Source organism: Anomaloglossus baeobatrachus, chromosome 5 (assembly GCF_048569485.1).
Source record: "Anomaloglossus baeobatrachus isolate aAnoBae1 chromosome 5, aAnoBae1.hap1, whole genome shotgun sequence".
In the NCBI taxonomy this organism is placed as follows: domain Eukaryota; kingdom Metazoa; phylum Chordata; class Amphibia; order Anura; family Aromobatidae; genus Anomaloglossus; species Anomaloglossus baeobatrachus.
In genome coordinates this window covers 520,676,206-520,702,243 of record NC_134357.1, presented here as the reverse complement: position 1 = coordinate 520,702,243, position 26,038 = coordinate 520,676,206, and the positions used below count along the sequence as shown (strand labels likewise).

The window sequence follows — 26,038 nt, the reverse complement described above, 5'->3', positions numbered from 1 at the left end:
AGTTCCAAGGGCCAGAGCCTGCGGGCAAAAAGGGCTCCTCCGGCACATACACACGCTGGGGAGCGGGTTACCGGTGGGAAGCCATCGGGACCGAACATCCACAAAGGTGCAGGGAAAGGCAGCCACCACCAACCGTCCGGGAGGAGCCACAGCGGCCGGCTGCGGGACCCGTCCATCCAGCCGTTTGGCTTACCAGAGACTTTGCGTACATTTGTGGCTGAGTGAGTACAACCGTGCCTTCCGGCACCGCGCTGCGCAGTCCCCGCGGCCCTGCACCTTTCCAGCTCTGCCTTCCCGTCACCTCACCGGGCCCCGGGACCACCAACCCCTACCCACGGAGGGGGAAAACAACATCCCAGCTGCTCCCTCCCATCGCTCCCGGGATCCCCGTCAGTAGCAGCGGTGGTGCCCAACCTCACCACAACCCGTGGGTGGCGTCACGGACCAAATCCCCAAACCAAACTGCCCCTTTCACTCACGGGCGAGGAGCGCCGCTCGAGTCCCCGGATCCGGCCCACCGCTCGAGCCACCGAGCAGCAGCCGCAGCACCGGACCCGAGCGTTAGCGAGCGCAGCGCCCCGCCGCCCGCGACACAAGTCTTACATCACATACCAGTAGAATGGGACTTAGTTGACTGCATCTTAGTTTGGTGGAGGTACCGTATTTTTTGGACTATAAGACGCACTTTTTCCCTCCCAAATGTGCGTCTTATAGTCTGAATGTAGGGCTGCGGGGAATGAGTGTTCTGCGGTGGAGCGGGTCATCGGGGGCACGAGCAGGCTGCAGCAGCGTCTGCCGTGACCACATGGGCGCGCTCATTTCATATGCACGCCCATCCTCCCGCCCATCTCTCAGCGCTGAAGCCGGCGCTGACAGGTGGGCGGGATGATGGGCGGGAAGTGCGTGCATACTAAACAGCCAGCCCACATGATCACCCCTGGCAACTACAGCCTGGAGTGATCATGTGCGGCTGTATTCACTGCCCCCCGTGCATCATCATCAGCGCGGGGTGCAGTGAATCAGTACACTCACCGTTCCCCTGCAGCATCGCGATCTGTTCCTGTCTGCCGGCCGCGGCTGTGTGGAGACTAGCGGTGCTCACAGGGATGACGTCATCGATGTGCGCACGGCTCCATACACAGCCGCGGCCGGCACAGACAAAAGGATGAGCGATGTTGCAGGGATTGTGGCCGGCTCCACACTGGTCAGCGGTGCTGCTGCTGACACAGACAGGAGGAGCGATGCTGCAGGAAGCGAGGAAAGGTGAGTAAGAACGTTTATTTTTTTTTTGTGTGTCACAGGATGTAGGACATATAGCAGGAAGAAGGTATATAGCAGGATGGGGGTATATTATGAGCAGGATGGGGGTATATAGCAGGATGGATAGGGGTATATAGCAGGATGGATAGGGGTATATAGCAGCAGGGGGGTATATATCAGGATGATGCATATACCAGGATGGGGGTATATAGCAGTATGGGGGTATAAAGCAGGATGGGAGCACATACCAGGATTGGGGTATATAGCAGGATGGGAGCACATACCAAGATGGGGTACATATACAAGGATGGGGATCATATACAAGGCAGAAGGATCATTACCAGGATGGAGTGCCTTAGTAGAGCATTTGGGAACATTACCCCCATAACAGTGTCAGCAGCAGATCCTCGCCCCATAACACTGTGTCATGACCACATTTTTTGCTTAAAATTTTATTTTCTTATTTTCCTCCTCTAAAACCAGGGTGCGTCTTATGGTACGTTGCGTCTTATAGTCCGAAAAATACGGTAGGTTAATGCTATCTGGTTGCTTTCCAGGGCTAGGACTAGGCCCCTTAGTTTTAGTCAAAAGAAATCTCAGTGCTTCAGCATACGAAGATGTGGCGCCCCAGGACCTGGTCGCCACAACAGCATTGCCCTCCCAAAAGGGTTAATGCTGAGCCTGGAGGTAATTGGGAGATCTATTGGCCAGTAAGTTAACACTCAACACAGTTCTCCCTCCGGCCAGCAGGGGGAGCTCTGAACCTGGAACTTCAGGGAGCATTCCTTAAGTCTGGCTGGAAGGAGGAAGTGGTGGTTAGTCTGGAGACAGGAGTGAAAGAGTGCAGACGCAGAGTAGTGCTGCCTTGTAAACTGGGGCCTAGAGCTGGGATAGCTTGGCCCAGTGAAGCAAGGGGAGCAGAGAGGCACAGCAGGGACTCGGACATCGGAGTCTGTAGTTGCCAGGGCATAAAATCCATCCCTGGTAGCTGAATCCGGAGGGCAGGAGAGCTGTAAGCCCCCTGTCCCAGAAGCAATCTAAAGGTACAGCTGCATCCCAAGGGCCCGGTGGAGACTCCAGCAGAGAAGCACCAGAGAGGGCCTGCGCAGTCTACCACACAGAAAAGGGGACGAACAACAAGTCCCAGCAGCAAGAGGGCAATTGCAAACCCAAAGTGCAGTGTCCTAACACAGCAGAGAAAGATTAAGGAGTAGGCCTCATACTCAACTGGCCAAAGATCACCCCAGGCACTTCCAGGCCGGCCGGATCATCTTTACCATCTGTGACGGTCTCCCTGGACTAAGTTTCTGCCGAGTAAAAGAGGAGAAGGTAAAGAGACTACTGTTTGTGCCTGTTTCTTTCATTGCTGGTCGGCCCTGCACCGTGTTAGTCACGCAGCACCATAGACTTCCACAAACACCAACCGTGCCCCGGGCGTTGCTCCACCTGTGGGGAGCAGTACTACCATTGCTGCCATAACATCATCCCGGAGGCCTCACACAGCAGCGGCGGCTTAGTAGCCGCATACCACAGGTGGCGTCACGAACACAAACTTTAATTCAAGCCACATATTCAATTGACACCCACCAGGGCCACGGAGCCGGGCCCAGCCACCACTGACTACCACCGGACTAGTCCGGCCCGGCACCGGGTGTCCCATAGCCCTGGGGTGGGCGAGTCAACTTTTGGCGTCACGAACAGGATTTCGTGCCCGGTCACACCGGGTACTGTGCGCCTGAAGAACTGTGTAAAAGACTGTGTACTGGTTGTAAATTGCCGCCGCCATTAGCCGCGCCGAGCGCAGGAAGAAGGGGGGCGTGCCTGACAAAGAGCGCGAAGGGAGCGCGCCATCAGAGCAGAGCGCTGTTAACCCCGCGCGACCCGGAAGAAAATTTGAAAAGTGAACGGAGCCTGGTAAGGTTCACTAAGGGGGAGGAAGATGTCTGACTCCGAGGGAGAGCAGGTGGCTGCCATCGCCCAGGGCGCCGCAGCACCGGCCGAAGTAGTCCCAGTCGCCGTCGCCCCAGCCCCCACTGTAGCGCCGGTAATGCCGATCACCATGCCGTACATACCAGGAGCAGAATGGCTGCCGCAGTACTCCGGGGAGTCCCATACCTTGAGTGACTTCAGAGAAAGCCTGCACAGCTTGTTCCGGGTGTATCCTCTGACTGAGAGCCAGAAGGTGGGCATAGTAATGGGACAGCTAGCCGGCGCAGCCCAGCGTGAAGCGAAGTCCTGGCCTGATACAGATAAAGGGACAGCAGCCCAGATACTGGCCAAGCTAAAGAGTACTTTTGACACCCGCACCGCAGCAGAAATAAAGATGAGATTCTTTGGGTGCAAGCAACGGGCCACAGACAGCATAAGGGACTATGCCTTAAACTTGCAGGAGGCCCTGAAAGCAGTTAAACAGGTGGACCCAGAGAGTGTACGTGAAGAAGACAAACTCCTAACTGAGCAGTTCATAGAGGGGCTCCTGTCAGATGCCCACAGGACCCAGCTGCGTATCCTGGTCCTGCAGAACCCTGCTCTGGACTTTGCCAAGTTTAAGGACCAGGCCATCAGGGTACTGAGAGAATCTACACCGAATGACCCAGTACCCCTCCGGCCTCTTGCTATCACGTACCCCGGGGTGGTGCCTGCAACACGAGCCACTGCAGGGGCTGAGGCGCAGTCCCTGGATAAGGATCCCACTGCAGAGCTCAGACAGCAGTTCCAGGAGCTGACCAAGACTGTGGCTGCCCTTGCCAAGACCGTGCAGTCTCTACAAATGACCCCCTTGCCTGCAAAAATCGAGTTGGCCTCCAGCCCAGAAGACGTCCCATGGATGCGACAGAGGAGGATTCCGCCGACCCGAGGCAGAGACACAGACCGGTATGATTCAACAGGACAACCGATCTGCCGCCACTGCAACCAGGCGGGCCACATTGCATGACGCTGTCCTTTAAATGGGCCGAGCCTGGGGCCAGGAGCCAACCCCCAGGTGTGAGGAAGCCCGGCTCAAACCCCAGCCGCAGCAAGTATGTGGGAGGACGCCCGGTCCTTCCCATTGTGCTGGATGGGATCCCTTTGAATGCCCTCCTGGTTACGGGGTCCCAGGTAACAACCATCCCCCACAAACTGTACAAAAGATATTGGGCTGAATCAGACATTGACCATGGCCCAGATGATGATTTAACGATTGTGGCCAGTAATGGTCAGCCCTTACCTCAAATTGGGTACAAAGAAGTAACCATTAAAGTGGGGCGGGTGGAATTGCCATGTCAGGGGATGATAATTGTAGATATAGATCGCAAAGAATCTGACCCACTGCTAACCCTTGGTACAAATGTGATAGAAAATTGTATTGCCGAAGTGATAATTTTGTTGCAACAGGCGTCTGAAACTGCCAGCTCCGGGCAGCAGCGTGTCCTACAGAGGGAGATCAGAGCCCTGATGAGGAGGCAGCAAGTAGAGCTAGCCGGAGGAGAAATTGGCAGTGTGAGGGTAAGTGACCCCCTCCCCATTGTAATACCCCCAAGAAGTGAAATGTTGATATGGTGTCGGGCAGCAATAGGCCTCAAGGGTCAGGATTACCATGCCTTGGTAGAACCAGTGTATTCAGACAGTAGGCCTGGAGTCCTGATAGCCAGAGGGGTAGCGGACGTCCGCAAGGGGAGAGTGCCCGTCCGTGTCCTGAATTGTGGGGAGGAGGAGGCCAAATTGCCCCGGTACGCCACTGTAGCAAAACTGTACACTGTCAGTAACAATACCATTAAAGCAGTGGAACCCTTGATCCCGTCCGACCAGGCGGAAGACAATGGCTCCAAGGGGCAGCCGGAAGACTGGTGCCAAAAATTACATGTAGGCACCGACTCCACCCCCTCGCACCAAAAGCATGGGGTTTACCGGGTGGTACAGGAGTACGAGCGGGTCTTCAGCAAACACCCCCTAGATTTTGGGCAGGTGAAAGGGGTTAAACATCAAATCCCCACGGGTGATCATCATCCCATTAAAGAGAGATACCGCCCTGTACCCCCCGCACAGTATCAGTGTGCCAAGGAAATGTTGCGGGAAATGAAGGAGGCTGGGGTTATCAGAGATAGTTGTAGCCCCTGGGCAGCTCCACTAGTGCTCGTAAAGAAAAAAGATGGTACAATGAGAATGTGTGTAGATTACAGGCAAATTAACCGCATTACACATAAAGATGCTTATCCACTGCCCAGAATAGAGGAGTCACTAACAGCCTTAAAGTCAGCTAACTATTTCTCCACCTTGGATCTCACCAGTGGGTATTGGCAGGTTCCCGTGGCAGAGGCGGACAAGGAGAAGACTGCATTCACGACACCAATGGGCCTCTGTGAGTTCAATTGTATGCCATTCGGGCTCTGCAACGCCCCAGGGACATTCCAAAGGTTGATGGAGTGCTGCTTGGGCCACCACAACTTTGAAACCGTGCTGTTGTACCTGGATGACGTCATAGTCTACTCCAAGACTTATGAGGACCACCTGAAGCACTTAGCAGAAGTGTTTGAATCCTTGTCGAAATATGGCCTGAAGATCAAGCCGTCCAAATGTCACCTCTTGAAGCCAAAGGTACAGTACCTGGGTCATGTGGTCAGCGCAGAAGGTGTGGCACCTGATCCGGAGAAAGTCACTGTAATCAAGGACTGGCCAAGACCCACCACAGTGAAGGAGGTGCGGCAGTTCCTTGGACTGGTGGGCTACTACCGAAGGTTCATTGATGGTTTCACCAAGATAGCAGCGCCCCTTCAAGATCTCCTGGTGGGCCAGCCAAAGCAGGCTAAGAAGCAGAGCCCTCCATTTGAATGGAGCAGCCAACTGGAAACATCCTTTGTCCGGCTGAAAGGGGCTCTCACGGGAGAAGAAATTCTGGCCTACCCTGACTACAGCCAACCGTTTGTACTGTATACAGACGCCAGCAACGTGGGACTGGGAGCAGTTCTGTCCCAGGTACAGGGAGGCAGAGAGAGGGTGATAGCGTACGCCAGTAGGAAGCTTCGGCCCACAGAAAGGAATCCAGAAAACTACAGTTCCTTCAAGCTGGAGTTCCTCGCTATTGTTTGGGCAGTGACTGAACGCTTCAAGCACTATCTGGCATCGGCCAAGTTCACCATCTTCACGGAGAACAATCCGTTGACACACCTGGCAACAGCCAAGTTAGGTGCGATGGAACAGCGATGGATGGCCCGGCTGTCTAACTTTGACTTTACCATCAAGTATCGGGCTGGCAAGAAGAATAACAATGCTGATGCGCTGTCCAGAATGCCTCACTTGCCCGAGTCTGGAGAAGACATGGATGAACTCGAAGAGATAGAGTTACCGGCTTTCCATCACCAAGGTGTGTCCCAGTGTGAGCATGCTGTGGGAGTGAAGCGCTCAAGCCAGCACGGGGTCTCGGTCAACCCCTTACTCCACCATAATTGGGAAGAAACACAGAACGGTGACCCGGCCGTGCGATTGGTCAAAGAGAAGCTAGCGCAAGCTGAGACCCATCTTGGCCCAGACGCTCCAGAGGAAGCCCAGCAGCTGTGGAAGGAGAGGGGACGACTGTTCATCTACCAAGGCAAGCTCTGCAAGAGATATGTCAACTATCGAACAAATGAACTTGTCTGGCAGATAGTGGTTCCGCAGAGAGATGCTCCAATGGTCCTAGCAGCGTATCATGATAACGCAGGACACTTCGGGTGGAAGAAGTTGGAGGCCCTACTCCGTGATCGGTTCTATTGGGTGCACATGAGAAAGATGATCGAGAAGTGGTGCCGAGACTGTGGCCCGTGTAACCTGAGGCGGAAAGACGATGCCAGCCAAAGGTCTCCCTTGCAGCCAATTGTCACAAAGCAGCCCCTGGAGTTGGTGGCCCTGGACCACGTGAAGTTAACACCAAGCCGGTCAGGCTATGTGTACGCCCTCACCATTGTGGACCATTACTCTCGTTTCCTGGTAGTAGTGCCTGTGAAGGACCAGACAGCCAGGACAGCAGCTAGAGCGTTCCAGGCATCCTTTTGCCGACCTCACGGCTATCCGGAAAGGGTACTGACTGATCAGGGTCCTGCATTCGAGGCTGAAGTGTTCCAAGAGTTCTGTAACATGTACGGTTGTAAGAAAATCCGAACCACACCGTACCACCCCCAAACCAATGGACTGTGCGAGAAAATGAACCATGTGGTTATTGATATGCTGAAGACCCTACCGCTGGAGGAAAGGAACCAATGGCCAGAAAAGTTGCCAGATCTGGTAGACCTGTACAACCACATCCCAGTGAATTCGACCAACTGCAGCCCCGCTTACCTGATGCGAGCCAGACCAGGCAAGTTGCCTGTAGACTTTGAGATGTGGACTGTGTCGCCTGAGGCGGTTCAAGAAATAGAGGATTGGGATACAGAACGGCAGCAGCGGTACCGTAAGGTCCAGGAGTGCGTAGAGAGGAGCCTGTCTCAAGCAAGAACGAGACAAGAACAGCATTACAATCAAACAGCCCCAGCAACTCCCTTAGCACCTGGAGAACAAGTCCTCAAGAAGAAGCGGAAGGCGCATAAATTGGATGATCAGTGGGAAAGCGAGCCCTACACCATTATCCCCTCCAACTTTGACAATAGTAAGGTATGCCTCATAAGCAAAGATGAAGGCAAGACCTATCAAGCAATTTCCCGAGACCGCCTGAAAGCGTGCCCTGAACGGTGCAGAATCCAAAGAGAAATGGAAGGAGTACAAGGAAGTCCCCAAAGTCAAGAGAAAGAAGGGGAGATGATTCAAACCATCCTTGGAAAGTTCCCCAAAACTTGGACCCGAATAAACAATGCCATAGTGGTACCAGTTTTGACGTTTCCGCAGTTGGTCGAGCCAGAAACGGAAAAGGTTCCGGATCCACCTAAAGAATCGTCCGCTCCAGCACGAGATGACACGCCAGCAGTGGAACAGGAGGATCAACCCCCTGTCAGTGGTGAACCTGTCATACCCTTGGCGACTCTTAGATCACAAAGGCAACCATCACGCTTACCTATGGGGGTTAGGCCCACCTGTAGTGCTGAGATAGAAGACGCACCACGTAGTCAGGGGCAAACACCAGAGCTACGTAGGTCCCAGCGCAGCACTCGGGGACAACCCCCTCTAAGGTATAGGGAGTCAACTGTATAAGGGAAAGAGTACTTATTAGAATGTAAATAGTTATGCAAAATGTCTGTCATGTTGTGTACAAAATGTTTTCTTTTTCTTTGATTGCGAAAATGGACAATTGGGCCACTGGACTATGGGTGGCCAACACCTAAATTGTTCATAGTTAGCACCAGTGTGCTCAACACCCCTGAAGAAAAACCCGTCCGGCGTGCATAGAGTGGGGTCATCAATGCTCTGACGCACGCCCAGAGCCTACGTTGGGGGTTTGAACGCGGCGGGTCCCCCATGGAGCAGTGTAATGGACACCCGGCAGGGAGCCACACTGGACTCTTATAGTAATGTTTAAGGTTGTAACGTTAAAGTATTTGCGCCTCCCATAATGGGATGAAATGTTCTAACATGTCATGTTTGTTTCTACAGTCCGGGAGTACTGAATTTAACTAAGGGGGAGTGTGGCGCCCCAGGACCTGGTCGCCACAACAGCATTGCCCTCCCAAAAGGGTTAATGCTGAGCCTGGAGGTAATTGGGAGATCTATTGGCCAGTAAGTTAACACTCAACACAGTTCTCCCTCCGGCCAGCAGGGGGAGCTCTGAACCTGGAACTTCAGGGAGCATTCCTTAAGTCTGGCTGGAAGGAGGAAGTGGTGGTTAGTCTGGAGACAGGAGTGAAAGAGTGCAGACGCAGAGTAGTGCTGCCTTGTAAACTGGGGCCTAGAGCTGGGATAGCTTGGCCCAGTGAAGCAAGGGGAGCAGAGAGGCACAGCAGGGACTCGGACATCGGAGTCTGTAGTTGCCAGGGCATAAAATCCATCCCTGGTAGCTGAATCCGGAGGGCAGGAGAGCTGTAAGCCCCCTGTCCCAGAAGCAATCTAAAGGTACAGCTGCATCCCAAGGGCCCGGTGTAGACTCCAGCAGAGAAGCACCAGAGAGGGCCTGCGCAGTCTACCACACAGAAAAGGGGACGAACAACAAGTCCCAGCAGCAAGAGGGCAATTGCAAACCCAAAGTGCAGTGTCCTAACACAGCAGAGAAAGATTAAGGAGTAGGCCTCATACTCAACTGGCCAAAGATCACCCCAGGCACTTCCAGGCCGGCCGGATCATCTTTACCATCTGTGACGGTCTCCCTGGACTAAGTTTCTGCCGAGTAAAAGAGGAGAAGGTAAAGAGACTACTGTTTGTGCCTGTTTCTTTCATTGCTGGTCGGCCCTGCACCGTGTTAGTCACGCAGCACCATAGACTTCCACAAACACCAACCGTGCCCCGGGCGTTGCTCCACCTGTGGGGAGCAGTACTACCATTGCTGCCATAACATCATCCCGGAGGCCTCACACAGCAGCGGCGGCTTAGTAGCCGCATACCACAGGTGGCGTCACGAACACAAACTTTAATTCAAGCCACATATTCAATTGACACCCACCAGGGCCACGGAGCCGGGCCCAGCCCCCACTGACTACCACCGGACTAGTCCGGCCCGGCACCGGGTGTCCCATAGCCCTGGGGTGGGCGAGTCAAAGACAATTTGGACAATGGTATACTTCCAAGTTTGTGGGAAGAGTTTTACATGACTGTGCCCAGCGCAGAACGTAAGGTCCATAATGTTTGGGTGAGTTTCATGTCGAATAACTTGAGTAGGCCACACAAAGCGCTTGTCAATGTTTCATCAAACAACTTTTTGATGAACTACAATGGAAATTGTGTGTCAGACCTTCTTGTCCAACATCAGTGTCTGGCCTCACAAATGATCTTCTAGACCAGACCTTGGCAAGGGGCGGCCCACGGGCCACATCTGGCCCGCCTACTCTCTGTGACTGGCCCGCCTGTTTCAGGGCGTCCTTGCTCGCCGGTCAGTGATTAGGGCAATCTGACCTGTTGTCTGGAGCTCCAGGCTCCGGAGAGGTGCCTGGTCAGATCGCCCTCATCACGCTGCGAGCTGGGCAGGGAGCGATCCTGCAGCTCCGCACAGTGTAGGCAGTGGAACGCAGGAATCTGTGTCCTCTGTTCCCTGCCCAGCAACTTTCTCTGTGACACACACGCGTGTCCTGATGTCGTCAGTACGGCGTGCGTGTGTGTCATTTTAAAAGTTCCCGCCTGGCAGGAGAAGAAGCTGCAGCAGCCGGGGACCGTACAGAAAGAAGCAGCGGCGGGGGCCCTACAAGAACAGTAGTGGTGCAGCCAGAGCCCGTACAAGAGAAGAAGCAGCTGAGCGGGGACCCGTACGGAGGTGCCTGAGGAGGGAGAGGTGAGTGGTGACTAATAACCTGAAGGGGGGGTAGCTGGTGACTAAGGGTGGAAACATATCTATGTGAGTAAAATCAGTCCGACTGGGCTGAAAAAAACTTGGCTCATTTTAGTTCACGTTAGGTCCGAGTGCAACGCAAGTGCGATGCTTTTTCTGAATAAATTAATGATTTTACTAGCGTGTGTAATGCGTGTGTAATGCGTATTTTTTACTATGTCATCTGCCATTCAGCGCTGCTACATGGCCGCTGACAGCAGACACAGACAGCCATGCAGCAGAGCTTATTGGCAGATGACAGCAGACACAGACAGAGCCGCACAATCAGAATGAACTCGGGTGAACTTCACCCGGCTTCATTGTCATGCTGCGGCTCTGTCTGTGCCGCGTCCTGATTAGCGGTCACCTGTGAAAGACTCACCGGTGACCGCTAATCTCCTGAGTGACTGAAGTTAGCAGCCCTCTCTCATATACTCACCGATCCCCGATCCCCGGCGCGGCGCTGCACGGCGTTCACACTGCTCCGGCGGCTTTTACTATTTTGAAAAAGCCGGACGCTCATTAAACAATCTCGTATTCCCTGCTTTCCCCGCCCACAGGCACCTATGATTGGTTGCAGTGAGACACGCCTCCACGCTGAGTGACAGGTGTCTCACTGCAACCAATCACAGCAGCCGGTGGGCGGGTCTATACTGTGCAGTGAAATAAATAAATAAATAAATAATTAAAAAAAAATGGCGTGCGGTCCCCCCCAATTTTAATACCAGCCAGATAAAGCCATACGGCTGAAGGCTGGTATTCTCAGGATGGGGAGCTCCACGTTATGGGGAGCCCCCAGCCTAACAATATCAGAATTGCCGCATACATTATATGCGACAATTCTGGGACTGTACCCAGCTCTTCCCGATTTACCCTGGTGCGTTGGCAAATCGGGGTAATAAGGAGTTAATGTCAGCCCATAGCTGCCACTAAATCCTAGATTAATCATGTCAGGCGTCTATGAGACACCCTCCATGATTAATCTGTAAGTTACAGTAAATAAACACACACACACATGAAAAAATCATTTATTAGAAATAAAAAACACAAACAAATTCCCTCATTACCAATTTAATAAGCCCCAAAAAGCCCTCCATGTCCGGCGTAATCCACGGACCTCCAGCTTTGCTTCCAGCATGAAGGTGACAGGAGCTGCAGCAGACACCGCCACTCCTGTCACCTCCACGCAGCAACTGAGGTGAGTAGCGCGATCAGCTGAGCTGCCACTGAGGTTACCCGGTGGCCGCCACTGGATCCAGCGGTGGCCGCGATTAACCTCAGTGACACCTCAGCAGATCGCGCTACTCACCTCAGTTGCTGCGTGGAGGTGACAGGAGCGGCGGTTTCTTCTGCAGCTCCGGTCACCTTCATGCAGCAAAGCTGGAAGCGACGCTGGAGGTCCGTGGATTACGCCGGATATGGAGGGCTTTTTGGGGCTTATTAAATTGGTGATGAGGGAATTTTTTAGTGTTTTTTATTTCTAATAAATGATTTTTCAGGTGTGTGTGTGTTTATTTACTGTAATTTACAGATTAATCATGGAAGGTATCTCGGGGAGACGCCTGACATGATTAATCTAGGATTTAGTGGCAGCAATGGGCTGCCATTAACTCCTTATTACCCCGATTTGCCAACGCGCCAGGGCAAATCGGGAAGAGCCGGGTACAGTCCCAGAACTGTCGCATATAATGTATGCGGCAATTCTGGGCGGCTGCTGACTGATATTGTTAGGCTGGGGGGCTCCCCATAACGTGGAGCTCCCCATCCTGAGAATACCAGCCTTCAGCCGTATGGCTGTATCTGGCTGGTATTAAAATTGGGGGGACCGCACGCCGTTTTTTTTAATTATTTAATTATTTATTTCACTGCACAGTATAGACCCGCCCACCGGCTGTGAGAAAGCCGTGCAGCGCAAAGCCGGGGAACGGTGAGTATGAGAGAGGAGGGGAAAATGACCGACAGGCTGTGAGAGAGGGACAGAGATAGTGACGGACCGACAGAGAGAGAATAGAGACCGAGAGGGAGAGACCGACTGACAGAGAATAGTGATTGACAGACATTGTGAGACATCACTCGTTTCCAGTGTTTTAGGAAACATGCGAGAAATGTATTTAGAAAATCGCATGTCACTAGGATGGTGTGAGTGCCGTCCCGTGACATCCGATTATTTACACGCTCCCATAGACTTGCATTGGAGAGACTCGCAGTAGAAACTCGCAAAAAAGCAGCATGCTGCGATTTTTTTCTCAGTCCGATTTGGACTGAGAAAAAAATCGCAGATGAGAGCTGAATCATTCACTAACGTGTCCGATTCCAATGCGAGATTTTCTCGCATTGCTCTACTGCGAGAAACTCGCAAGTGAGAAGCAGCCCTAATATGTGAGGTGTAGTGATGTAGTATATGGGAATGTAGTTTTACAGGTGTAGTATATGGGGATGTAGTGATGTATATTACAGGTGTAGTATATAGGGATGTGGAGGTGCAGTTTATTACAGGTGTAGTATATAGGAGTGTAGTGATGTAGTATATGGGGATTGTTTGTGTATATATGTATATATTGTGTTTGTGTGTGTATGTGTGTATATATATATATATATATATATATATATGCATTTGTATATATATATTAGTGTATGCATATAGAAATATATATGTATGTGTGTGTATATATATATATATATATGCATGTATAAATATATGTGTGTGGTGTGTGTATATATATATATATATATATATATATATATATATATAACATATACACACGTGTGTGTGTATTTATACTATTTGCAGCTTTGTGCCATAGAAGGGGAGACCAGGTACATTTTCTTGCACAGGGGCCCCAAGCTGTCAGTGTCCGCCCCTGCTGTTGGGAGCAGACACTTGATTGTGGTGCTCCTGGCGTTGGCTCCGTGTGGAGCTCAAACATAACTAGAGCGGGTCTGGTACCTAGAATCAGCGCAGAGAAAAGCCTGTAACTGCGAGTGGTACTGGAGTTACATGGGGTACCACGTGCTCCCTTATCACCCCCTGCAGCGGTGTGCCGCCATTACAGGGCCTGATCGCGTTTCTCCAGCACCTATTTGCATACGTGCGACAGGTAATGGAGAAAGCACGGGTCTGCTTTCTTCAGCTCTGATGCCTCCCGCTCATGACCCCAGCTCATTCATCGATTATTCAGTGCACTCAGGACCTGGAAGCCGGAGCATCGTGGTGACAGCGCTGGGCACAGCACCGCTGAGGACATCACCGCGGGGACAGGTGAGTATTCTGCAAGCACAGTGACATCCAAGGAGGTCATCGGAGTTTCCAATGAACTCTCATGACACCCTGATGACACCCTGATGTTGCTGCTTCCAGCTTCAGGAGCGGGAGGCAGCAGAGCCGGAGACAGCACCGCTGGAGAGAGGTAAATATAGAAAATCTTTTTATTAAAAAGACCCGTGATTTCAACGGTACCTGTCACACTGATGTCACACGGATCCGTCTGACACCCGTGCTACCGATGAAAAAACGGACATGTCTGCGTGTGTGCATGCGTGGCCACGAGGGGTCACACGGTCCGTGAGAAAACACGGACGTGTGAGTAACAGCAAATAACAACATGGGTACGTGTGGCATCCGTGTTAAAAACGGATGTCACGTGTACCTAAAACACGGACATCTGAAACCGGCCTAAAGTTGACAATTTTCTAAAGTGAACAATCACAAGTTCATTAAAGTTCATCATCTCATCATTAAATAATGATGTAATTAGGTCCTCCATATTTTCATTGAATCTTTGTATTGTTTAACTTACTGTTTGTTTATGAAGGCATAGTATAGATACTATCCTCTAAAACCATCCCAATTTCTCATGTGGCCTCTTGGGAAAATTAATTACCCACCCCTGTTCTAGACGAATGAGCAAAAATTCCAAGACACCATCCAAAATCTTGTATAAAGCCTGCCCTGATATAACTACAAAGGGTTTGCTAACTATATAATAATACATAATTAGGCTACATTCACACGACCGTCCCGTTTTTGCTGTCCGAAAAAAAACGGTGCTGTTTTTTCACGGATGAATCTGTGTGGCATCCGTTCCATTCTGTATACAGACCGTGTGTCATCTGTGTGCCGTCCGTTTTTTTTGCGGACAGCAAAAAAACAAACAGCTAGATAGATATATAGATGGATAGATATAGATAGATAGATAGATAGATAGATAGAGGGATATATAGATAGTAGATGAGAAAGATATATATACAGTACAGAGCAAAAGTTTGGACACACCGTCTCATCTCTAGAACAACTGTTAAGAGGAGATTTTGTGCAGCAGGCCTTCATGGTAAAATAGCTGCTAGGAAACCACTGCTAAGGACAGGCAACAAGCAGAAGAGACTTGTTTGGTCTAAAGAACACAAGGAATTGACATTAGACCAGTGGAAATCTGTGCTTTGGTCTGATGAGTCCAAATTTGAGATCTTTGGATCCAACCACCGTGTCTTTGTAGAAAAGTTGAACGGATGTACTCTACATGGCTGGTTCCCACCGTGAAGCATGGAGGAGGAGGTGTGATGGTGTGGGGGTGTTTTGCTGGTGACACTGTTGGGGATTTATTCAAAATTGAAGGCATACAGAACCAGCATGCCTACCACAGCATCTTGCAGAAGCATGCTATTTCATCCGGTTTGCATTTAGTTAGACCATCATTTATTTTTCAACAGGACAATGTCCCCAAACACACCTCCAGGCTGTGTAAGGGCTATTTGACTAAGAAGGAGAGTGATGGGGTGCTACGCCAGATGACCTAACCTCCACAGTCACCAGACATGAATGCAATCGAGATGGTTTGGGGTGAGCTGGACTGCAGAGTGAAGGCAAAAGGGCCAACAAGTGCTAAGCATCTCTGGGAACTTCTTCAAGAATGTTGGAATGTTGGATTTCCGGTGACTACCTCTTGAAGCTCATCAAGAGAATGCCAAGAGTTTGAAAAGTAGTCATGAAAGCAAAAGGTGGCTATTTTGAAGAACCTAGAATATAAGACATATTTTCAGTTGTTTCACACTTTTTTTTAAGTATTTCATTCCACATGTTTTAATTCATAGTTTTGATGCCTTCAATTTGAATCTATAATTTTCAGAGTCCTGAAAATAAAGAAAACTCTTTGAATGAGAAGGTATGTCCAAACTTTTTTTTACTACTGTATAATGTGGCACTAAAGGGTGCTTAGCCTTGTATTTAGCTAAAAAATAAAATAATTTAAAAAAATAACTTGGGGTCCCCCCTATTTTTTGTAGCCAGCTCTCGTAAAGCAGACGGCTGCAGCCTGCAGGCCACAGCTGGCAGCTTCACCTTGGCTGCTAATCCAAAACAGAGGGAACCCCACACTGTTATTTTAAATTAAATAAATCAATTAAAACCAAAAATGTGGGGTCCCCATAAATTGGATCACCAGCCAAGGTAAAGGCCACACGCAGAGATAAATCTGCGGCAGATCTGTGGTTGCAGTAAAATTGAATACAATCAGTGCCAGGTTTGTGGCTGTGTACAAATGGAACAATATGTCCATGATTTCACTGGAACCACAGATCTGCCAAAGATTTATCTCTGTGTGTGACAGGGCCTTTAAGCAGACAGCTGTGGTCTGGTATTTTCAGACTAGGGAGATCAGCAATTCTTGGACCCTCCCCAGCCTAAAAATAGCAGGCCGCAGCTGCCCCAGAAGTGGCGCAGCTGTATAATGTCACCTGGCATCAAGCCCTGGGGTTAGTGATGTCACGGCGTCTATCAGATACCCGACATCACGAACCCAGTCAGTAATGAAAAAAAATTGGCGACTAATACATTTTTATTTGAAAAAATACTCCCAGAAACATTCCCTCTTTCACCGATGTAGAAAAATCAAATCTGGGTCCCGCGTAATCCAATAAGGGGGTCCCATGACAATCCATACTCACTGTCCCAGTCAATGAAGAACAGAATGTTCCCCATTGACTGGGAGAGCAGTGCAGTGACCTGAGCTAACATCATGAGGTCAGCCCAGGTCACCGCAGGGCATGACCAGCACTGACTTTAGGAGGTTAGCGAGGTACATTACCTGTGGTGATGGAAGCTGCTGCACTCCTGACGTCAGCGCTGATCACTGAGTTCAATGACCGATGCTTTCACAAGTATCGCGAGCAGCCCGTGAAGTCACCGCTAGTCACAGTCTTGGGCCACCGGTGAGAGGTGATCTGAGAACGCAGCAGGCATAGAAGTCAGTGACAAGTGCTGACATCAGGAGTGCAGGAATTCATCACCACAGGTAATGAATTTTACTAACCTCCTGACAGCAACGCTCATCATCCCCGTGGCTGCTTGTGTCGCGGGCGTAGGGGACGCGCTCGCCACGCTCGGGTCCGGGGCTTCTGCTGCTGCTGCCCGGTGGCTCGAGCGGTGGGCCGGACCCGGGGACTCGAGCAGCGCTCCTCACCCATGAGTGAAAAGGGATGGTTTGTTTGGGGAGAGAGTTCGTGATGCCACCCACGGGACGTGGTGATGATGGCACCACCGCTGCTGGTGACGGGGATCCCGGGAGAGATGGTAGGAAGCAGCTAGGATGTTGTCCCCTCCGTGGGTAGGGGTTGGTGATCCCGGGGCCCGATGGTGTAACAGGGAGGCTGGATGGCTGGGGTGCAGGGTTGCAGGGACAGCGCGGCGCGGTGCCGGACGGCACTGGTGTACTCACTCAGACAATCAATGACAGAGTCTCTGGTAAACCAAACGGCCGGATGGACGGGTCCCGCAGCCGGCTGCAGTGTTGTTGTGCTCTCCCCGGACGGCTGATGGTGGCTATGTTTCCCTGCACCTTTTAGAATGTTCTGACTCCTGTGGTTGCCCACCGGTAGTCTGCTCCCCGGCGTATAGGTGCAGTAGGAGCCCGTTTTTCCCACAGGTGCTGGCCCTTGGATCTCTAGCCTGTGGCGGTGGCTGTATATCCTCACAGTGTTGCCTTCTGTCGGGACTTGGTTGTTGGGAAACCCCTGGGGTTCCTGTCACACTCGGATTTGACAATTTACGGGGGCTCCAAGCCTGGTCGGGGTCCAATGGCCCTGCCTGTGTGCTTAGCTTCACTCCGCTCCCCGGTTCGGTACCGGCGGGCCAACGCCCGACCCCGGTCCTTACGGCTCTGCAGAGTTCCACCAACTCCTGCAGACGGCCACCACCGTCTGCCAACCTTGCTGTCAGTGCCTGGGCTCCTACCCAGGCACACGCAGACGTTTTACTCTCACTTTCACCTCCAAAACTGATCTGACTCCTTTTCCCGCCTCCAGGCCTGTGAACTCCTCGGTGGGTGGGGCCAACCGCCTGGCTCCGCCCCACCTGGTGTGGACATCAGGCCCTGGAGGGCGTCAACAAGGGTTTTTGTCTGACTGTTGTAACTGTCTAGGGTGGGGGGGTGTGTATGTTGGTATGTATGTGACTACCTGGCTAGTCCAGGGCGTCACACTTGCACACTACAGTGTGGGCATCTGCTGACACACTGCAGTATGGGCAGCTGCTAACACACTGCAGTGCAGGCAGATGCTGACACTGCAGTGCGAGCAGCCGTGGGGCTGGCGGGGAAGCGGGACATAGACTGCAGGGGCACCCGACAGAGGTCACACGGAAGAGCTTCCGTGTGGCTTCTGGGGATTTTGCGGGCCTATTGACTTGTATTGAGTCATGGTCCGTTATTACAGAACAGAATAGGACATGTTCCATAATAACAGAATGGACATACGATCTGTTTTTTTGCTTCCGTGTGCCATCCGATCCTACACAAAAGACATTAAAAAGATGGTCCTGTCCGTGGGTCCGCAAAAAAAACAGGAACTGACCAGGACAAACGGAACGGTAGTCTAAAAAAGCCCTAATGCTTCTGTAGACACCAGATGTGCAAAGCAGTGTCGCTCATTGTCATAGTAGGATAGAAAAAAAGAGGCATTGGACAACCCATTGAAGATGCAGTTATACTGTGTACATAAATGTGAAATCTATGATTACATAAAAACAAAATAGTTTATTTTACATATGTCATTTCATGATTCGGGCTTCCCTATATAGAGATTAGTCAAATTGGTGCATTTTAGAATCAAATGAACAAGTTTCACAAGTCATTGCCAAACAATTATTCTTATGAAAAGGTAGTGCACAGTCAAGCAAATTGAAATGCCGGCGTCCCAGTGCTTATCAGCGTCAATGTCACTGTACTCTCTTCTCCCTCCACCTGACAGGAACACCATGCCGTTACCTCCTCAGCAGCCTGCTTGTCCTTGAGGGCGTGCTCATCTTGCATGGTCCCCCCACTGTCCCACATGGCCGCCCGCATTATGCATGGTTCTCTGCTTTCCTGTGGTGCTGCCTATGGACCCTGGTTCTCCTCCATGGCTGCTCACGTTTTTCGTCCACCGCCTGCTTCCATGATCCCTATGCCCCATGCCCAGTGCAGACCAAGCGTGGTTTCCTGGTCTCCAGCCTAGGGTGCACGTTTGATCCCCACCTCTTAAAGGGGCAGCGTATTCAACATAAAAAGTGTCCCCAATCTATTAATGGGTGGCATCAGGTATTTAATGCTACCTCCCTTGTTGAGATCGGCCTGAGCAACTCATTAGGTTTCGTAACCTAGTTCTGTCAATCCTACCTGTATCCAGCTCTAGTCCTGCATGTAAACAGTTCTGTGTTTGCTGAAGTTCATGGACCCATCCAACCTGTGTTCCTGTACCTGACTTGTGCATGTTCCTTGACCTGTCCAGCCTATGTACTTGTGTCTGGCCTACTTGTGCTCCTGGATCCTTCCAGCCTGTGTTCCTGTACCTGATCTGTTCCATGTACCTGGACCCATCTTGCCTGTTTTCCTAAGTCCTTTCCTGTGTCCTGCTACCAGCCTGAAATCTGCACCATTTCCTCTGTCCTGCCTGAAGATTGTTGCCCTTTCAGAGTCCAGTTTCCTGCTCCAGTCTGGCGTAGCGCTGTCCTGTGTAGCCTGCAAATCCAGGGAACAGCATTTCCAGGGTCTGGCGTATCCAGAGTCCGGTGTTGCCAGCCTTACCTGTGTTCCTGCATATGCCTCGCCTGTATGTCAGTACCTGACAGTATGTGATGTCCTTAGCCAGTACCTGATGTGCTGTGCCTGATGTCTTGTGCCAGATGACTTGTGACAATATCTGATGTCCTGTGACAGACCTATACCAGTATCTGCCAGTATCTGATGTCCTGTGCCTGTACCTGAAGTCCTGTGCCTTATGACCTTTGTCAGTACCTGCCGACTGTGCCAGTGCCTACCGACCTGCCAGTTCTGGAAGACCTATGCCATTATCTGATGACCATACCAGTGTCTGCTGTCCTGCCAGTTCCTGGTGACCTATGCCAGTACCTGACGACTATGTCAGTGCCTGCCAGTTCTGGAAGAACTGTGACAGTACCAGATGATCATGCCAGCACCTGCCGGTTCCAGATTACCTGTGCCAGTATCTGACAACCGTGCCAGTGCTAGATGACCTATGCCAGTATTTGCCGCGCTGTCTGTGCCTTCCAGCACCTTAATTTCTGTGCCTAGTAGCCCTCCTGTGTTTGAGAACCTTCCTATACCTGAGTACCTGCTCCAGTTCGTGTGTCAGCCCTATCTAACGCCTAGTAACCATCCAATTCTCTTTTTCCCTGAAGAAGGAGACGGCTTATGTCTCTGAAACGCGTTGGATGCTGTAATAAAGAAAGAGTTTTTCAATATAAACTACATCCTGGCAACAGTGGTTTCTTAGCGCGGCTAAAACCCGATTCTCACATATATATATATATATATGTCCTTTTTTTCACTGCTGTCACCTAGTTCTGCTTAACTGCCACAGTCCCGGACACTGCCCTGGGAGTGGCACTTGGTGTCTACCGGCAGCCAATTCCAACCTCATCATCAGAGGCTCTGGTGGATACACGGTAGGTGCTTAGTTAAGCCCCTCCTATGTCAAGGTGTGTGCGAGTTCTCCCTGTGGGCCAGTGGGTCCACTCACATTTGCACCCGCAAGCGTTACACAAATTATAGCCTAGAACAACTGTTACATTCCAAATAACTACTGCATAGCTGTACCTGATTATAACTAACACAGTACTAGAAAATTGAACTCTCATTAAAAACACGAAAAGCACATTTTTAGATGTACTCTAAGAGCTGTCAGCTCTGCTGTACTTCCCTTCACCTACACTGGCTGATTGTGAGATGAGCACTATGAGCTGTCTGTTGCTGGAAATCTTTTTGTAATGAGGCAAAGTTCACGTCTGTTCTGTGATAGCTCTGCTGTGCTGTGATCTCACTGCAGAGCTGTGTGTGATCATGAGAGCTGGCAAAGTGCCAGGCATTATGTGGTTCACATTGGTGAAACCCATTTTTATTCAAAATAAGCTCTGGAGGATGATTCTCGGGGAGAGCTATGTGCGGCCCAGAGATCTTAACGGTTCTTTTACATAAAAGAAAAATGTGAATTTCTTTGGATTAATTCGACTTCAGATATCAAAGTATCATTTTATTCAACTTTATATGACCTGCATGCCCATATAGATGACTGAAGGCCACTTTACACACAGAGATAAATCTTTGGCAGATCTGTGGTTGCAGTGAAATCATGGACATATTGTTCCATTTGTACACAGCCACAAATCTAGCACTGATTGTCCACAATTTCACTGCAACCACAGATCTGCCGCAGATTTATCTCTGTGTGTAAAGTGGCCTTTAGGAGGGTTGATCCTACTGACATTCTCTTTAACATGATAATGGCTTGTCCTCTGTGTGAACTCTTGGATGTTTAGCATAATCGAGGTCCATAAACAACTTTTCATACATTCTAAACATGTAAATCAAAGTTCTCAGGTGTGAATTCACAGATTTGTAAGATTTATTTTCTGCTTAAAACATTTTACACTTGCTGCACATGATAATCACTTTTCTCGTGTTTGAAATTTCTGATGTTTAGCAAGCACATACGGAACATGAAAATGGCTTCTCCCCTGTGTGAATTCTCTGATGTTGAACAACAAATGTGTGAGGGCACCAAATTCAAATATCATGTATGAATGCAAAAAGGGATCACATACCACTAGCACATTTTTGAAAATTTAATGCAAAAGAAAAAGAGAGAGAAAATGTGCAAAAAGTGGGATCACCAAGTATAGCGAACAATATCATTTAATACATAGAAAAAAACACACCAAAACATGGACATGCATAAAAACAATTAAAAAAGCAGAAGCTTATAAGAGTACATATATTTGGTGTCAATGGTATGAAACACCAAACATCCTCAGCAAGCCAAATACAACCCCAGAAATAGACAGCAAACAATGCAGTATATTAAAAGGCAAAACCCAGAGGTTGTTAAATATATTGGCTAAAGTATCCAAGATAGATTAATATAATACAATGCAGGAATGCCCAACATGGAGATGTAACAAATATATGGCTAGCACCGCATGGATATAAATAAGAAAGTGAACTAAAGCCAAAATATCACCTGCCTTGAAAGAGATGTATTAAGCCAAGTATATGGGAGAACAAATGCCCATGAACGGATGAAAACAGGGGTTAGAGGCAAGCATAATGCATATGAGGGTGTAGGATGAAAACCCCACGCGTATCGCTACAGCACGGTGTAGCTTCCTCAGGGGAGAAGTGAGGAGTACCATGGTTGGTGTGTCTTATATACAAGACATTAATTAGTAAATTGCTTACCAGCATGGAAACGGAGGGTGAAGAGAAGTCGCCACGCAACCGGAGGACGCAGACAGACGCCACCATGTTTGCCACGTGATCTGATCATGTGGGCTCATGACGCAAGTGAATCCGCCACTGCGCATGCGCTGCTTTCATGACGCTGCATGCAGATGCAAGCCTCCAGTTCAGAGGGTACGCACTAAGAGCGCATGCGCGCCGCTACAAGCAATGGGAACACACGAGACTAAGTCACATGAGTTCCTGACGTGTGTATAACGTCCACCAAGTGCGCATGCGCTCATGCAGCAATATAATGTAAGGTGTCACAATAACATGTTATAACATATTATAAAGAACATTCGCAAAAGCGGCAAGCCTAACCGCAAATAGCATCATGGTGACGGGCGTCAGAAACAGGGAATCTTAAGGGGCGCACACACATAAAGGGTAGTATCTAGCACAGACCTGGGCAAGGGGCGGCCCGCGGGCCACATCCGGCCCGCCTGCTCTCTGTGACCGGCCCGCCCGTCTTCAGCCGGTGCAGTGGAGCCGGGCTGCAGCGTGCCGAGCAGGGAGAGATCCTGTGCAGGTCCGCACAGTCAGTGCAGGCAGCGGAACGCAGGAGTCTTTCCTCTGTTCCGTGCCGGCACTAATTGTCAGTGACACACGCGTGCTCTGACGTTGTCAGTACTGCGCTGCGTGTGTCATTTCAAAAGTTCCCGCCCGCCCTGCAGGAGAAGGAGCAGCACAGCAGACGGAATAATTCATCCTGCAGGACCTGCAATGACGTCACGCCCATGTGACTGTGTGGGAGGAGACACAGGATGCCGGGCAGAAAGCAAAGATACTGAATCCTGAAGGAGATGTGGACACATGATGACTGGTAATGAGAAAAGAGGGGACATGAGGGGGAGGGGGGCTGCAGGGTGAGTGCATATGTGGGAACATGGAGCTGCAGGGTGAGTGGCATATGTGGGAACATGGAGCTGCAGGGTGAGTGCATATGTGGGAACATGGAGCTGCAGGGTGAGTGCATATGTGGGAACATGGAGCTGCAGGGTGAGTGCATATGTGGGAACATGGGGCTGCAGGGTGAGTGGCATATGTGGGAACATGGAGCTGCAGGGTGAGTGCATATGTGGGAACATGGAGCTGCAGGGTGAGTGGCATATGTGGGAACATGGAGCTGCAGGGTGAGTGGCATATGTGGGAACATGGAGCTGCAGGGTGAGTGGCATATGTGGGAACATGGAGCTGCAGGGTGAGTGGCATATGTGGGAACATGGAGCTGCAGGGTGAGTGGCATATGTGGGAACATGGAGCTGCAGGGTGAGTGCATATGTGGGAACATGGAGCTGCAGGGTGAGGGGCATATGTGGGAACATGGAGCTGCAGGGTGAGTGCATATGTGGGAACATGGGGCTGCAGGGTGAGTGGCATATGTGGGAACATGGAGCTGCAGGGTGAGTGGCATATGTGGGAACATGGAGCTGCAGGGTGAGTGCATATGTGGGAACATGGAGCTGCAGGGTGAGTGGCATATGTGGGAACATGGAGCTGCAGGGTGAGTGCATATGTGGGAACATGGAGCTGCAGGGTGAGTGGCATATGTGGGAACATGGAGCTGCAGGGTGAGTGGCATATGTGGGAACATGGAGCTGCAGGGTGAGTGGCATATGTGGGAACATGGAGCTGCAGGGTGAGTGCATATGTGGGAACATGGAGCTGCAGGGTGAGGGGCATATGTGGGAACATGGAGCTGCAGGGTGAGTGGCATATGTGGGAACATGGAGCTGCAGGGTGAGTGCATATGTGGGAACATGGAGCTGCAGGGTGAGTGCATATGTGGGAACATGGAGCTGCAGGGTGAGTGCATATGTGGGAACATGGAGCTGCAGGGTGAGTGGCATATGTGGGAACATGGAGCTGCAGGGTGAGTGCATATGTGGGAACATGGAGTTGCAGGGTGAGTGCATATGTGGGAACATGGAGCTGCAGGGTGAGTGCATATGTGGGAACATGGAGCTGCAGGGTGAGTGCATATGTGGGAACATGGAGCTGCAGGGTGAGTGGCATATGTGGGAACATGGAGCTGCAGGGTGAGTGCATATGTGGGAACATGGAGCTGCAGGGTGAGTGGCATATGTGGGAACATGGAGCTGCAGGGTGAGGGGCATATGTGGGAACATGGAGCTGCAGGGTGAGGGGCATATGTGGGAACATGGAGCTGCAGGGTGAGTGGCATATGTGGGAACATGGAGCTGCAGGGTGAGTGCATATGTGGGAACATGGAGCTGCAGGGTGAGTGGCATATGTGGGAAGATGGAGTTGCAGGGTGAGTGCATATGTGGGAACATGGAGCTGCAGGGTGAGTGCATATGTGGGAACATGGAGCTGCAGGGTGAGTGGCATATGTGGGAACATGGAGCTGCAGGGTGAGTGGCATATGTGGGAACATGGAGCTGCAGGGTGAGTGGCATATGTGGGAACATGGAGCTGCAGGGTGAGTGGCATATGTGGGAACATGGAGCTGCAGGGTGAGTGGCATATGTGGGAACATGGAGCTGCAGGGTGAGTGGCATATGTGGGAACATGGAGCTGCAGGGTGAGTGGCATATGTGGGAACATGGAGCTGCAGGGTGAGTGGCATATGTGGGAACATGGAGCTGCAGGGTGAGTGCATATGTGGGAACATGGAGCTGCAGGGTGACTGGCATATGTGGGAACATGGAGCTGCAGGGTGAGTGGCATATGTGGGAACATGGAGCTGCAGGGTGAGTGCATATGTGGGAAGATGGAGTTGCAGGGTGAGTGCATATGAGGGAAGATGGAGTTGCAGGGTGAGTGGCATATGAGAGCTGCAGACTGACAGAAGGATGTGAAGGGGTGCAGAGTGTTTGAGAGGGGTAAGTTGGGGTACAGGCAGGGTGAAATATGTGGGCAGGGTGTGTGACATATGGGGGTGCAGGCTGTATGGGGAGCAGGGTGTGTGACATATGGGGGTGTAGTATAATACAGGTGTGCTATATAGGGGGTGTAGTGATGTAGTATATTACAGGTGTGCTATCTGGAGGTGTAGTATATTACAGGTGTGCTATATGGAGGTGTAGTATATTACAGGTGTGCTATATGGAGGTGTAGTATATTACAGGTGTGCTATATGGAGGTGTAGTATATTACAGGTGTAGTATATGGGGTGTAGTGATGTAGTATATTACAGGTGTATATAGGGGTGTAGTGATGTAGTATATTACAGGTGTGCTATATGGAGGGGTAGTATATTACAGGTGTACTATATGGAGGTGTAGTATATTACAGGTGTGCTATATGGAGGGGTAGTATATTACAGGTGTGCTATATGGAGGTGTATATTACAGGTGTATATAGGGGTGTAGTGATGTAGTATATTACAGGTGTACTATATGGAGTTGTAGTATATTACAGGTGTGCTATATGGAGGTGTAGTATATTACAGGTGTGCTATATGGGGGTGTACTATATTACAGGTGTGCTATATGGAGGGGTAGTATATTACAGGTGTACTATATGGAGGTGTAGTATATTACAGGTGTGCTATATGGAGGGGTAGTATATTACAGGTGTGCTATATGGAGGTGTATATTACAGGTGTATATAGGGGTGTAGTGATGTAGTATATTACAGGTGTACTATATGGAGT

General features: G+C 50.5%; 1 protein-coding gene across 1 annotated transcript in view; it reads right to left on the bottom strand.

Moving 5' to 3' along the window:
* The window catches only part of LOC142312877 (uncharacterized), a 237,509-nt gene that overhangs the window by 55,933 nt on the left and 155,538 nt on the right, over nucleotides 1-26,038 (bottom strand). Inside the window, exon 27 of the mRNA XM_075351861.1 lies at nucleotides 21,634-21,669. Within this exon, the coding sequence (XP_075207976.1) occupies nucleotides 21,634-21,669 (36 nt within the window). The remainder of the gene's footprint in view (nucleotides 1-21,633; nucleotides 21,670-26,038) is intronic.